At 39.3% G+C, this 15,933-nt stretch overlaps 1 protein-coding gene across 1 annotated transcript; it reads left to right on the top strand.

Annotated features, from left to right (window-relative positions):
* The first annotated feature begins 9,052 nt into the window (after positions 1-9,052).
* Positions 9,053-9,991, top strand: LOC103205445 (olfactory receptor 13H1-like). The gene is given in 1 exon segment (XM_007950749.1): positions 9,053-9,991. A coding segment is annotated over 1 exon segment (939 nt).
* The last annotated feature ends 5,942 nt before the right edge of the window (positions 9,992-15,933 follow it).

Below are 15,933 nucleotides of genomic sequence, written 5' to 3'. Positions count from 1 at the left end.
ATTCATTTCTACTTTTTCATTTATTTTGTCATTTTGTTCTTGTATTGTCTTTCAAAATTATTCTAGAGTTTTCTCTGTGTTTTCCCCAATTTTGTCAGTGTTCCCTTGATCTGTCTCTCAGCCCGTTGAAGGTACCTAAAACATAATTCTTTGAATTCTTTATCAGAGAGTTCCAATGCTGCTTCTTCCTCAGGGATGTCTTCTGAGTCTGTATCCTGGTCCCTTGTTTATGTTGCTTTATCTTGCTTTTCTGTGTGGATTGTGATGCTCTGTTGTCTCTGAGACATTGTGACATTTTTGTGTTTATTTTTAATTGGTGATTGTATGTTGGAGTGACTTGCCCATGATTTTGTTTTCTTTCTTTTGTTTGTGTGTAATCTACCTAAGCAGGGTACTATGCTCCTCTATTCTCTAGTTGGGAGCACTTATACATTCACCACCTCTCTCCTTTCCCATTGTCAGCCTGCTGTATGTCCCTGTCATCCTTGCCAAATGGAGTCTATTTGTAGGTCCCTGGAATCTGAATGAGAATGCTGTCACTTTAAATATCCAAAATGGCCACCGCTTGTAAACATTCAAAATGGCTGCACCCTCCAGACAGCTGAAACTCCATAGCTCAGGTTGTCTCCCTCCTTGCTGTTTCCCTTCCTACTCATCGGCCACCAGTGCAGTCGTCCCTGCTGCTCTTGGCTACTAGGGCTGATCTTTAGGTCAATTCTCAGATCCCAACACCATTTGGAAATATTCAGGCTGTTGGTGCCGTCAGAGTAGCTGACAATCTGCAGCTCTGTCCATCTCTGTACTTACTGTTTTCATTCAGATTTTTCCACTAGTTAGTGCCTAATTCACTTCCATATACTTCCTTTCAAAGTTCAGGGCTCCAGAATTATCTTCCACATCTCAGTCAATTGGATTCTCTTTTCTTTGTTGAAGAGAGTCTGTGTAGCTTGTCTACATATTCCACCATATTACCAAAAGTCTCCTAAAGTCCCTTCTTACTTCCTAAATCGTTCATCCCAAGGCTGCTCCTTCACTTGTGCATTCAAGCATCCATACATAAATCATTCATTCAGTATACACTTACTGATTACCTACCATATTTCAGGAGTCCCTGGATGGTCGGTGGTTCAAACCCACCCACAGGAACCTTGTAAGAAAGTTCTCATGTTCTACTTCCAAAAAGTCAAAGCCTTGAAAATACTATGGGGTACTGTTCTACTCTGCACACATGGGGTTATCATGAGGTACCATCAACTCAATGGTAACTGGTTTCATTTCATACTATATAGTAGGCATTGTACTCATGCCAGGAATACAGAGGTGAAGAAAGCATACTTGTTCCCTCCTCTCAAGGAGTTCACTATCAAGTGGGGAGAAAGACACACACGCAGTGTCACTGTATGAATTTATCTCTTCCTGGTTCTTTGTTTATAATGCACCTCATAGTTTATAATATACTTGAACATTTGTCATATCATCCTCAAAATAATTTAATGAGATAAGTAGAACAGGCATTATTATTAATATTATTTACCACCATTTTATAGATAATCAAAAGATTTACAGAGGCTGTGATGTTATCAAGATCTATAGTCAGTGATAGAACTGGAGTTAGAATGCAAATCTCCTGATGCCTGGATTAATGCTCTTCCTGAAGGAAGCCTGAAGGGTTCATGGAGTCTTTGGCACAGAGTAGCAGGAAGAAGGCAAGATTACTGCTGAGAAGAGAAAGGTGAAAAGCACTATGTTTTCAGACTGTCTAGTTTCAAAATATGGCCCTGACATTTGCTATTTACTAGCTGTACAACCTTGGGCAACTCTGTCTCCTTTTCCTCATTTATAACAGGAAGATAAGCATAGGATGAACTCATAGGGTTGTTGTTTTGGTTCTGTAGTGATGCTCTAACAGAAAATACTACAAGTGGATGGCTTTAACAACTGGGCATTTATTCTCTTACAGTTTAGGAGGTCAGAAATCCAAGTTCAAAGTGCCAGCTCTAGGGGCTGGGTGAAAGCCCCTCGATCTTGGCCTTCAGCTCTGCCTCTTGCTCCCAGCCCACTGAAACTGGAGGCTTCTCTTAACTCAGAGAGCTGCTGGCTGCTGCGGCTGACAGACCCAAGGTAGACAAGTACAATGGCACAGTCCCAAGATTATCCAGCAACACAGAAAGCCACTAGTTCAAGTTCAGAAACTGTCTCGAGGTTGGCAAACAACATGGCAGGCCACTGAGATGAAGACTCAGCCAAATGCAGGATCTAGATGTGCCAAAAAGCTAGAGACCTTTCTCAAACTTTTCTTCTTATACACTAGAAGCACACCACATCCCTAAGGTAGATACTCAGCTGGTCACAGTAGATTCCACCATGGAATTGATTCCCAGTCTCATCATGGGGAATCACTACATCCAGCTGCCCAGCCAAGTTGACACATAACCTTAACTACCATAATTGTTGATAAGTTAAATCAGTTAATTTATGTACAGTGGTTAGAGCTATGGCTAGCACATAGCAATTCCACAATAAACTGATGTATTATTGTTATTTGACTTATTTTTATTGATTTCTAAACTGACTGAGAAGTAGTAAGCACTTATCTCATTGGATGCCTTTTCCCTCTCCTCCCCACCCACTAGTAATAGGCATAGTAGCTGTTTCTCTTTAAGTGTGAGCAGCAGGTCAAACATTTTTTCAGTGCAATATCATGATGGGGTGAGAAAAGCACATGATTAGGCGTCAGGAAGTCTGGATTCTAGTCTGGGTTCTGCCATTACTGAGCTATGAAACTCTGGGAGAATCACTTAACCTCTCTGGACTGCATCTGTCAAAAAGGCAAAAATATATTCCCTAACCTAACTCACAGAGTGGTTGAAAGAGCAAATGAGATCATAGATGTTAGGTGTTAAAATGTTAAAAGCACATTACAAATGCTACATGATGGTGTTATCTTTATCCTCAGAGTTAGCCTCTTCATCTCCTTCTCACTTACCCTTGACAATAATTCACTCACTGAAGTTTATTGATTTTTGCTTTGAAATACCTCCCAAATCCACCGCCTCTTCTCTGTCCTCAATGCATCTCTCCTAGTTGACAGCCTCATCGATGATTACCAGGATTGGAACAAGCAGCTAATGATTTCCCTTGCTTCCAGTCTTGTCTCCCTCCAATATAACCATTCAGAGTGATTTTTCTAAAGGGAAATCTCGTCATATTACCCCCTCTTCTACAATGTCACCCTTAGATTAGAAATTTCCCATGCTTTCCTAGTGCTATTGAATATGCAGCATTAACTGAGGGCCCTGCTAACGTCTCCATCCTCATTGCCCACCTCATACTCCAGAAAAACAACACTGTCTTTCTCTGAACCTTTTATACATATGTGCCACTGTATATAGTGTTCTCTCTTCCTACAGTGACCTTTCCCCATCCTAGGCATGGCCAAATATCAGGCAACCTCCAAAGTCCAGATCAAATGTTGTAGTCAACACTTTCCCAGATCTCATCTCACCCTTTTTCACCCTGGACTTACTTTCATTTCCTCTTCTTAACAGCATTTTGTCCAATGCTCAATTTAAAAAAATTTCTTGCTATATTACAACTAGATGTTTTAGAGTGCTTACCCTCAACTAGATTATAAGCTCGTTGAGAGCAAACATATTGTTTTATTCATCTCTGTCTCTATATCATAGTGCCTGGCATAGAATTTATGCACAATAAGAATTGTTTAAGTGAAATAAATGCTCTTAAACTCTGTGGTGAAAGTCAGTTTTTGTTTTGTTTTTTAATTTTCAAGCTGTTGTAGGCCATTAGTTCGTAAACTACAATAAAATTATCATGGCAATGTCTAGTCCCTTTAAACCCATTGTAATCGAGTCAATTCTGACTCATAGCTACCCTAGAGGAGAGAGTAAAACTGTAATCTTTACAGGAGCAGATTGCCAGGTCTTTTGTTCCACTGAGTGGCTGGTGGGTTTGAACTGCCAATTTTTCAGTTAGTAGCTATCTTAGTTCTCTAGTACTGCTATAACAGAAATACCACAAGTGGATGGCTTTAACAAACATAAATTTATTCTTTTAAAGTTTAGGAGGCTAGAAGGCTAAAAGTCTGAGTTCAGAGTGCCAGCTTTAGGGGTTGGGCTTCAGTTCTGCCTTCCAGGCCCACTGGAGCAAGCTAGAGGCTGCTCCTGACTCACTTAGCTAAAGGGGCTGACAAACTCAAGATTGGCAGGCAGTATACCAGGCTGCAGATAGTTGGCTCACAGGCTGTGAAGGCAAAAATCCCAAGATCAGCAGGCAACATGGCAGGTCCAAGCCCAGGAACTGGAGATGATGACTGGTCTAATGCAAAATCCTTCCCATATATACTGAAAGCAGTCCACACTTGCTCAAAGGCAACTCCCCTTCAAATGATTAACTGCTCACAGCAGATTCCACCATAGAAGTGATTACACCACATGCAATCTCATCATAGCTGCCAAGCCACACAAAATCATGGCCCAGCCAAGTTGACACACAACCTTAACTACTACAATAGCCAAGTGCTTAACCATTTGTGCCACCAGGGCTCCTACAAATCAGTTTAAAAGTTACTAAATATTTACTATCAATTCTGTCCTTATCTCATCAGGAACATTTTGAGTAGCACTTGGCTAGACTGTTTGCAAAGATGCCTGGCTCCTGCCCCTAAAATCTTAACATCTAAGTTGGAAGTTTTAACAAGGACACACATAAAAATAATAAACAAGCTCATCATGTATTCAGAGCACAACTTGGCAAGAAATCAATAAACCATTGTATTTAGGTACACGCACAGGCAAAGTAAATCGATGGGGCAGTGAATGAGGGGGTATAGAATTGTATTTAGACACAAATCATTTGTGTGGCACCTCAAAACTAATCTAGGAAAGTTTTAGAGAAAAGTGTGATTTCCAGAGGCTGTTCAAACCAAAGTTGGCTGGGATGGGTTGGGAGAAGACAGAGAAAAGAGAAGAAGAAGAGACCTCCCATAAACAATGTTTACAGATTTTCGTTTACCTAAATACTTAATTAAAAGCTTCCATAACGTCCCAATAGATTGTGGTCACTCCTCCTACCCCATTTACTCATTATCTCCTTGAGTCACTACCAGGCGTCTGTCTCCACAGTAGTATTGGGAACCTTCCCAAGAAATATGAGCTTCTGAGTAATCACCCAATATCCCAAACCCTAGGGATGAGTCTACTCTCTGTAACTTAAAAACAGAATTGGAGTTTACACTATTAATCAAAAGTTTTGTCATATTGTCACTAATGAAATATTAGAATTAATGGGCAAAATGTTCTTGTATTTTAATGACAGACATAACACTCCCAAATGAATATACAGCTTCAACTCAGTAGTGGGATTTTTAATTGCTTTTTAGAGATCTGATCTTTGAAGTCTCTTCAGTGAAATCACTTCTTTGGAACCAGAATGAATAAACTCAGAAGGTAGTAAAGAATGGTGAAGATTCTCCTTCTTCTGTTCTTCATATTCTAGACCACTGGAATCCCGGTTTCTAAAATGCTGAGCAGAATCAAGACAAAACCCAATGTAAGAGCAAATGAAGAACTATATATCCTGGCAAGAAGAAAAGAAGGCATTTTTGTCTCTTGGAACAAATCAACATGTATCTTTGTAATGGTCACTCTTGACATGGCTCTCCCAGGATGCTCCTGCAACTCACTCTCCCTGAAAACCCCCAACACCTCAGTGAGCTGATGCTACTACAGTATCAAAGGAGCTATACTAACACAACTTCTAGGAGAGTAGCAATTTTTTGTTATTCGGGTGAGTAAATTCAATTCAGTTTAAAAATTATTCAGTGAGTTCTTACAATGTGGCAGGAACTGAGCCAAGTACTGTAGTTAAAGAAATAAATAAAATACAAATTCTTCTTTTAAAGGGCTCACGCTACAATCTGACCATAGGATCTTATTTCTGTCCTCATTTATGGAATTCTTCTTTCTACTCTCAAGAAAAGAAAAACACCCAACCTGGCCAATTTGTCATGGGTGCTACTTCCTGAGTGAGGACTCATTTAAAAATAATAATAGCTAATAAGGAGATCTGGTGGCATAGTGGGTAAGGCATTTGGCTGCTAACCAGAAAGTTGGTGGTTCAAACCCACCAGCTTCTCCTCAGGAGAAAGATGAGGCAATCTACTTCTGTAAAGATTTACAGCCTTGGAAAGCCAATGGGGTCGTTATGAGTCACAATTGACTCAGTGACAGTGAGTTTTTTTTGCGGGGGATCTTTCTGAATAGCTCAGGGAATAGGAACAATACTCTAAACATGCCCTCATTTTAGTATTAAAGATGAAATGAGTCTTCCTGGGAAGTATGTCCTGCATAGGAGGTGGGATGAGGAAGGCTCTCCTTGGAGAACTTATGTGAAGAAAAGACTTGAATACTTCCCAAAATATTGCTAGAAAGATCCAAAAGCTGTAGATATATGTGTGAGTATTTCCACATATGTCTATTAAGTTTAGAAAGATGCTGGCCTGCACAGTGCTAAAACACTGAATTATTCAATATAGATAGATGATAGATAGATAGATAGTTTGGCAAGGTTTAATCCAACCATGTAAACAAAAAAGTGTGTTCTTTGTTTTCCAGCTACTTATACTGGAAATTGTTTGGGGATCTTTAAGGCTATAAAATGGTGTGGACTGTAATTCAGACTAAGTCTTCATGATTAAATCTGTTACCATTGTAATGTGAAACTTTTGTATCCCTTGAAAAACTATGGATTTCATCCCTGAAAGACTACTAGGAAACTAGGGCTGTGGTGTCACCGACACATCAAGGCTAGATCATCTGCTTCTGCCTTAGTCCTGTAACTCTACTCCAAGGACTCCCTTACCTGTTTTCTTATTCTAAACCTAGGAGTAGTTCCTGAATGAAAAGGAGCTTTCTAATTCTCATTAGAGGTAATCAAGGGTCTCCCTGAAGAATCACCCTCCATAATGAGTGGAAACAATCTTAGTTAGAAGTTTAGCAGCACCAAGTTTGCCCATGACTATGATTTCTATTCAGAGTCTACTTATCCTGTGTCAGATTTTTTTTTGAGGATTCTGTTATAATCTCTTACCCTGCCTCCTGAACTCCCTGCCCATCAAGGTCTTCTGCCTTTGAAGACATGGAGTACATCCTAGGTAGATAATTTAGAGAGATTGCCTACACCATTAATTTGGATAGTACTTCCTGCCACCTGGCTTCTAAGACAAACCTCTCCATCTCTTGCCAAGGCATGGCATCTGTGTCATAAGTCTGCAACTATATACCACAGACACTCAAAACCCTGCTTGTAACTAGAAATTGATGGGACTCCTACAGATGATCTGGGAAAAGATCTTGATCGAAATTATGTGCTAGTGTCATTGCATTCCTATTAGATAGAACCAGACCAAAGTAAAAAAAAAAAATTTGAATGGACCAAGAAGGATGAAAACATTTTTTTTCAGGTTCTAAAATAATCCACATATCCTTTCTTCACCTTCTTTCCATGCATAGTGCAAAAAAAAAAAAAAAAAAAGCCAGACGTTAGAATTCATTCCTCCCAAGCTGCAAGGAATTAATAAGACTGAATGCCATGAGGTGCTGGTTGTCATCTCTCATCACAGGCTTTTTACCCTCAAACATTTGTTTCCTTCAGCCAACTTCACACAGTTCCAGTCTAATCAATTTCTTGTCATTGGGTAAGACATTATAGCCACAAAACCAGTCTCAATTCATTCAACAAACGTATAATGAATCCATATTTTGTGACATGCACCTTGCTAGGTAGTGAAGATAAGGCAGTAAAGGGGATAATCAGGGTCTCATCCTCCCAAAACTTACAGTTTAGTAGGGAAACAGACATTAAATAATCACACAAACTTATAAATACAAACAGTGATCAAAGCTACTCGGGAAAAACTCAGGGAGCTATGAAGGACTGTAACAAAGAGAGCTGATTTACACTAGGGGATCGGGGAAGGCTTCTCAAAGGAAGTTCCTTTTAAACAGAGACATTAAGTTTGGCTAGGAGTGTTCACGCACAGAAGAGTAGGAAGAATATGTTCTCCAAGAGAACACAATGTGCAAATACCCTAAGGTGAGAACAAGCTTGAAGTGCTTCATAAAGACTGTATGGCTGGAATATGGTGAGCACAAGAGGAGAGAGTACAAGATAAAGTTACGGTCCAATCGTTTAGAGTCTAGTAGGTCACAGTAAATAAGTTAGATTTCATTCCACGTGCAATTGGAAGCCTTTAAATGGATGTAAGCATGGGAATACATGGTCATATTTATGTGTGTCTTTGTAAAAGATTATCCCAACTGCTGTGTGGAGAATAAACTATAGGGAGGCAAGAACGAATGTAGGGAGACCGATTAAGCAGCTTATGTTTTAGTCTAGATGGGAGATGATGTGGCTCTGATGAGATAAGGATTGCTTGTGGATATGGAGAGATGTGGGTTAATGTGAAATATACTTAGTAGGTAATTGATTGGATATGTTGTTGTTGTTGTTATGTGCCATCAAGTCAGGCCCAACTCATAGCGACCCCTCCTTGGGTTTCCAAGACTATCACCATGGAAGTAGATTGCGATATAGGGTAAGGAATAAGTGAGAGTGAACTGGGCATATATTTTATGTCATTGATATGAACCAGCTAAAGACAATTTTCTGGCTAACGTCCACAGCACGAGAGAACAATGAGCAAGTCTGTGAATCAGGGGTCTGATTACATTTCAGCAGCATGTTTTCCTTTAAGAAAGTATTCAAGGTGCATTTGAGGTCAAGTTGAACCCCTCTCCATTTAGACTAGGAAATTAAGACTCAAAGTTTGTACTGGTTTGCAAATTAATCTTGTGCTGTGTATGAATGTCTTACCCCCCAACATAGAATGTAAAGTTTCAAAAGGTGTCAGTTGGTTTGTCAACATCTCCTAATAGCACCTGGTATAGGACTGAGGACATGGCAGACACTCAATAAATGCTTCCCAAATTAAAATGAATTGAATTTCTTCTTTTTTCTCAGCAGATAGAACAAAATGGATATTCTGGTTACTGATAATGACAGTGAAGTGACAGAGTTCATCCTGGTGGGTTTGTCCAATCACCCAAAATCCCAGCTTGCCTTTTACTGCACCCTGGTAGTGGTCTACCTGATCACATTGTTAGGAAACAGTCTCATTATTGCTGTGGTTACAATTTATGGGAGACTTCACACCCCTATGTATTTCTTCCTAAGCAATCTATCCTTCCTCGATATCTGCTACTCCAGTAATTCAGTGCCTTTTGTGTTGGTCAATGGCCTGAGAGACTACCCCACTATCTCCTATACCAGCTGTTATGCCCAAATGAGCATCACTCTTTTTCTGGGAATGACCTAGTGTCTCCTCCTTGCTGTCATGGCTTATGATAGGTTTGTTGCAATCTCCAGTCCCCTGCGCTACACCATCATTATGAACAACCGGGTCTGTATACAGTTGGCCTTGGGAACCTGGGCCAGTGCCTTCTTAGTTGCAGTCACGCCCATTATTGCAATTCCTGCTCACTATTGTGGGCACAATGTTATCAACCATTTCACATGTGAGATCCAGGCCCTATTAAAACTTGTCTGCTCGGATACCCCACTTGATATGATTCTGGGTCTTGTTATCAGCGTATTCACATTGCCCCTGCCCTTCACCTTGATCCTCATCTCCTACACTCGCATTGCGGTTGCTGTGTTGAGGATCCGTTCTGCAGAGGCCAGGCTCAAAGCCTTCTCTACCTGTGGATCCCATCTGACTGTGGTCACCATATTTTATGGGACAGCCATCTATATGTACTTGAAACCTCAGTCAAAGGAGTCTCAAGACCAGGGTAAAATCATCTCTGTATTTTATGGTATTGTGACGCCTATGTTGAATCCCCTTATATACACTTTGAGAAACAAAGATGTCAAAAATGCCCTAAGAAAATTAATTAGAAAGAAAGAGCACTAAAAAGGACCTGAATATCAAATGGAAGCTCATCTAATCAGCAGGTTGTCATTGACTTGTAATAATAAGGTAGAAATATTAAAGAATATTTTAGTAAGGTAATTAGTTTCAAATGCATTTCTTTTCTTTCCAACAAGCATGGAGGAAAACAGCATCCTTCCACTGAGAAAAACCTGTTAAATTTTCACAATGCCATCCATTTTAGTGGTAAGTTATACAGGACAATCTTGAGGGAGAGTTTTTAAAGCAAAATAATAATTAGTACATTTTCATCCTTGAGTATTTTGATTTTATTTTACTACATAAGAGGAATTCCAACATTCTAAGATTCTCTTTTATAGGTCCTAAGGAAAAAAGTTGCAAAAAAAGACAATGCTTTCCGCATGAGTCCTGACCCAGGCTTGGAAGTGATGGATGTGAATAGATAAAGAGAGGAAAATTACTCAACTGCTATATAACATTGCTCTCATAGAAAGCCCTCTGCTGAAGCAAGGAGTCCTTCAGGCTTGTGTAGATCTTGAGGGCCGGAACTGCTGACCCTATGGAATCTGCAACTGTATCTCTTGATCAGTGGATATGGCCATATTTTCTTTGTCAATGTAGACAACCCCTGGATAATTGCCCGCAACTTCCATAGATAGTGGCCTCGTAAATATAGACCAAATTTAACTCTAGGAGGAACTCCTTACAAAAATAAACAAACATGAAATGCTTTTTTAATATTATAAAAATTACAGCATTTATTATTTAAAAATAGATGGGAAGTAGACAAGAAATTAAAAACCACCTGTAACCACAACACTTTCAGAAACTTATATAGATTTTGGAGTCAGGCAGACATGAATTTAAGTATGCTGCTCAGAGTTGTAAGAAGCTCTGGTGGCACAGTGCCTAAGGCATTTGACTGCTAACCAAAAGGTTGGTAGTTCAAACCCACCAGCTGCTCTGTGGAAGGAAGTTAGGGCAATCCACTGTCCAGTTGTATGGGATTTAGCTTGTTACTTGCTGTATTTAATTCCTTTTCCTCATCTGTAAAATGGGGATAACATGAGTGTCCGCCTCACAAAGTTACTTTGAGAATTAAATGAGATAATGCATGTTGAGCTTCTATCACAGTGTCTGGCACATGGTGGATGCTGGATACATGTAACCCAAGACATAAAGCAAGTTGTCCATTCACCCTCTATAATCCATACTCATCAGCATTATATGAGTATTCATTTACTTATATTCCATGACAATAGGTCAGGCTGTAAAATTTTTTCTTGTTACCTTAATTTGAATTTCTCTGATTACAAAGGAGGTTGGATATGTTTCTCACGTTCATTGGTAATTTGTATTTCAAAAATCATGATCTTTGAAATTGGGTTAGAATGACAGTGAACCAGTCTAATTTTAGAAAAAAAGGAAATGCTATTCTCAGTGAATAATAAAAAAGACTCAAAATTTCTTTCTCCCTTGATTGACTCCACCCATATTTCCAGATATGACCTGAGAGGCAGACCCCTAGTTTGAGCCATTCTTTTTTCCTTTAGGAAGCACTCTTGGGACTGATATCCTATTGGACATCAAAAGAAGCTGACTGGAGACTTTTGTAAATGCAAATAGAAATAACAAAGAACTCTTTAGAAGGAGAATCAATGGTGCTATGCAAATTTTGTTGTAAAGAAACTAAACCTTGAAAAATTCTTGCATAGAATTTATTTCTGGTGTTTTCTAATCCCCATTTAACCTAAAGTACTCCTGAAACTCGAAGGAAAGTAATATTAATTAACTAACCAGACACAATGAGTAGATAAAGTCAAACACCAGAGGGATGAGAACAAATGTGATTCCTCAAAACCAAAAACCAGAAAAAACAAACAAAAAGAAACTCACTGCCCTGGAGTCAGATCCAACTCATACTGACTCCTCCTTGAGTTTCTGAGGAGGCTGTATCACTTGAGAAGTAGTTGCCCAATCTTCCTTTCTAGGAGTGGCTGGTGGGTTTGAACCGCCAGCCTCGTGGTTAACAGTCAAATGCCTTAGGCCACCAAGGAAGGAAAAAAATGGGGAGTAAAATTGAAACCTCATACAGATTGGAGTTTGAAGATTTTCGTTAGGGACTAAGAAGAAGTAGAGAAGAAAACAGCAGAGAGATGTGCCTTGCGCTGACAGAGAGAAATTTATTGGGAAGAGTCAGGGGCCTTTTTTAGCAACAAGAGAAAATTAGATAGGTAAACCAATATCTTCCCTTTTGGTTACCTCAGGAAGAAGTTAGACAGGGTTATCTCTTTAGAGAGAGAAATATGTGACATCTGGAAATGTAGAAAAAGCTGCAAAAAGGTTTCTGACATGAAGTCAAGACTCTGAATGAACAGAAAGTGTAAGAGATTCTGTTAAAAGAACACCTAATCTGGAATGGGTGCGTGAGGTGTCTATATTAAATGTTTATTGTGAAGGTTGTCTTCTTCAAACATGCCTTGTATTACTAAATAAGTGAGTTCAGGTTGTAACAAATAGATAATATTTTGGAAGTAAGCTGTGCCTTGAGAAACTTGCTTAAATTTCTAATCTCTGCCAAACAGCACTTAAGACTCGCAGCTGATAATGGGCAACTCTCTCTCTCTGTGTACACCACCTCCTCATAACGTGTGCCGAAAACACAAGGCCACGTCTTAGAAGGTTGAACTGACCCCTTGCAAATCAACATCACTGAGAAAAGAGTTTTGTGCTGTGTACTGGCCACAGTCAAGTGAAGAAAATGCACTCGAGAGCCATAACCATGACTTTGCCTGGAAGTGTTTCAAAAAGAAATTAAACGTTTTCAAAAGGCTAAAAAGATACCACTGTTTTTGAGTTTGTCAACAATCCATGTACTGAGTAGTAAGAAAATAAAAGTCAATTACCCACAAAATGCTCTTTGGGCTTTTACAAAGTCGTGAAGGCAGAACGATTAAATCTACCATTTTTATCATATGTAAAGCAGCACAGAAAAAGTGTTCATTTGTTCCTGTAGTTTCTTTGTTGTTGTTCCAATTAGAAGAGTCACCAGATAAAGTTTTCCACTAACACATTTGAATCATTTACCCTGTGTGCACGTATCTGCATGCACACATATCTAAACACACAGATAGGCACACATAGTCTTTATTGTCCCAAAGACATGGACTGAAAGCCGGACTCAACCCCTTTTTAGCTGTGCAATCTTGAACAAGTTATTTTAACCTCTCTGACACCCCTATCCTCATCTGTGGGGTGGAGACTACAGGCATACCTCGTTTGATAGGATTTCACTTTATTGCACTTCACAGATATTACATGTTTTACAGACTGAAGGTTTGTGGCCCCCCTGCATGGAGCTAGTCTATCAGCACCATTTTTCCAACAGCATGTGCTTGCTTTGGGTCTCTGTATCGCATTTTGGTAATTTTCACAATGTTTCAAACTTGTGTGTATTGATATTGCACACTTAAGAGACTACAATATTATGTAAACATAATTCTTCTATATGCACTGAGAAACAAAAAATTCCAGGTGACTCACTTCACTGCAAAAGCCACTTTATTGCAGTGGTTTGGAACTACTGCACCCACGGTAGATTTCAGGTATTCCCGGATAGTAGTCTCTACTTCATCAGGTTGCTATGAAGATTCTATAGAATATTGAGCACAGTGTTTGGAAAATTGTATGCACCTTCAGATGTTACTGGTTGTAACTATTCTTAGCAGCAGCAGCAGCAATGTTGTATGACGGTGCTACCTGAGATGCCTGTACCTTGAAAGACCTTATTTATCGTGTGTGCAGGAAAGTTATCTCAATTTTCTTGACTGAAGCTCATATCTGGAACTATCGAGAGCATATACACGCATTTGTGTGCAACTAGATTTAAGTGTTGGAGGATATTTCACACTGCCTCTTTTCATTCCTTAATTCATTTATTCAGTCAATATTTAGTGAATATCTTCTATGTATTAGACAGTTTGCTACTGCTGGGGATCTACAGTGAATAATAAAAGGTGTCTGAACTCAAGGACTAAACAATTTAATGGAAATACAGATATTAAACAAGTACGCACATATAGAAACAAATAAGGAACTGGAACAAAGAATAATGAGTGTGACCTATTTTGGATAGGACTGTAAAAGCTGTCAAAAGAAGTGATATTTAAGCTGAGACTAAAGGATTCATATTAAATGCTTATTGGGAAAGTTAAAGAGTGAAGAAATGAATGTTCTAGAATAAGGAAACAATTACAAAAGACTTGAAGAAAGAAAGAAAGAACTAGACATATTTAAGGAACAGACAAAAGACAAGTGTGGTTAGAGCTCAGTGAGCAAGGAGGTGGGGGTCAGGTGATCCAACATCCATTCATTTCTTCCTCCAACAAAAACAGCTAAATACCAACACATATACACATGAGAACACATACACATACATACTCACATACGTATGAAGAGAGAGAGAGACAAAAACTATTCTGTGTGCCAGATATTATTCTACACTTTTGGAATGCTTCACTGAATCAAAGAATACCTACACTTAGGAAGTTATCCTATAGTGAGGTGAATAGACCATGAAAATAAATTATACGTTGTTATGTGCCATTGAGTCGGACCCGACTCATAGCAACCCCTCCTTGAGTTTCTAAGGCAGTATGACTACGGAAGTAGATTGCCCCATCTTCCTTCCGAGGAGTGGCTCGTGGGTTTGAACCTCCAGCCTTCTGGTTAACAGTCGAATGCCTTAGGCAATACGCTACCAGAGCTCCTAAATTATATAGTATTTTATAAAAATAAAATCACGGTAACAGGGATAATGAAGGACAGACAGGAGAGAGGTATGTTTCCAATAGGATGATTAGGGAAGGCCTACCTGAGAATTTGGAACTTGAGCCAAGAGCAAAACAACCATGTGTATATGTAGGAAAATAAAATTCCAGGCAAAATTTCTATGGCAGGAGCAAGTTAATATATTTGAGGAACCCCAAGGAGGCCACTGTGGCTGCAGAGGTATGAACAAAGGAGAGAAGAGCAGCGGATGAGCTCAGAAAGGTAACAAGGAACCAGATTATGTAGACACTTCTAGACCATTGTAAAGGCTTTATATTAAAATAAAAAAACTGTATTGATTTGTAATTCATATAACATTGGATCCACTATTTGGAAGTGGACAATTCAGTGGAGTTTAGAATATTCACAAAACTGTGCAGCCATCACAACTATCCAATTTCAGAATATTTTTATCATCCCAATATAAGCCCACTACTCATTAGCACTTATTCCCTAGTCCCATCTCCCCTCAGCACCTGCCAATCTCTAATCTACTTTCTATCTCTGTACACTTGCCTATTCTAAGACATTTCAGATCAATGGAATCACACAAGAGGTGGTCCATCAGGCCTGGCTTCTTTAACTTAGCATAATGTTTTCCATGTTGTAGCTTGCATCAGTACTTCATTTCTTTTTATGCTTATAGAATATTCCATTATATGGATATACCAAATATTAGTTATTTAGAACCATCAGTTTTTGTTTTGTTTTTTAATTTTAGAAACATCAGTTGTTGATTCCTATTTTTCAGAAATCATAAGCTTCAGGATGGAAAATTAAAACCACAGCAATGTATTTGTTGTTATGTTATTTTTAGGTACCGTCAAGTCATCTCCGACCCATAGTGACCCCATGCACAGCAGAACGAAACACTGCCTGATTCCGTGCCAGCTTCATGATCACTGCTATACTTGAGCCCATCATCACAGCCACCATGTCAATCCATCTCGTTGAAGGCCTCCCCCTCTTTCGTTGACCCTCCACCCTACCAAGCATGACATCCTTCTCCAGGGAATGATCCCTTCTGACAACATGACCAAAATAGGTGAGACGAAGTCAGCCATTCTAACTTCCAAGGAGCATTTCGGGTGCACTTCCTCCAGGACAGATCTGTTAGTTCTTTTAGCAGTCCA

The sequence above is a fragment of the Orycteropus afer genome, unplaced genomic scaffold (assembly GCF_000298275.1).
Source record: "Orycteropus afer afer isolate SDZICR_OR568_19922 unplaced genomic scaffold, OryAfe1.0 scaffold00287, whole genome shotgun sequence".
NCBI lineage: Eukaryota > Metazoa > Chordata > Mammalia > Tubulidentata > Orycteropodidae > Orycteropus > Orycteropus afer.
This window is presented reverse-complemented; position numbering and strand designations above follow the sequence as displayed.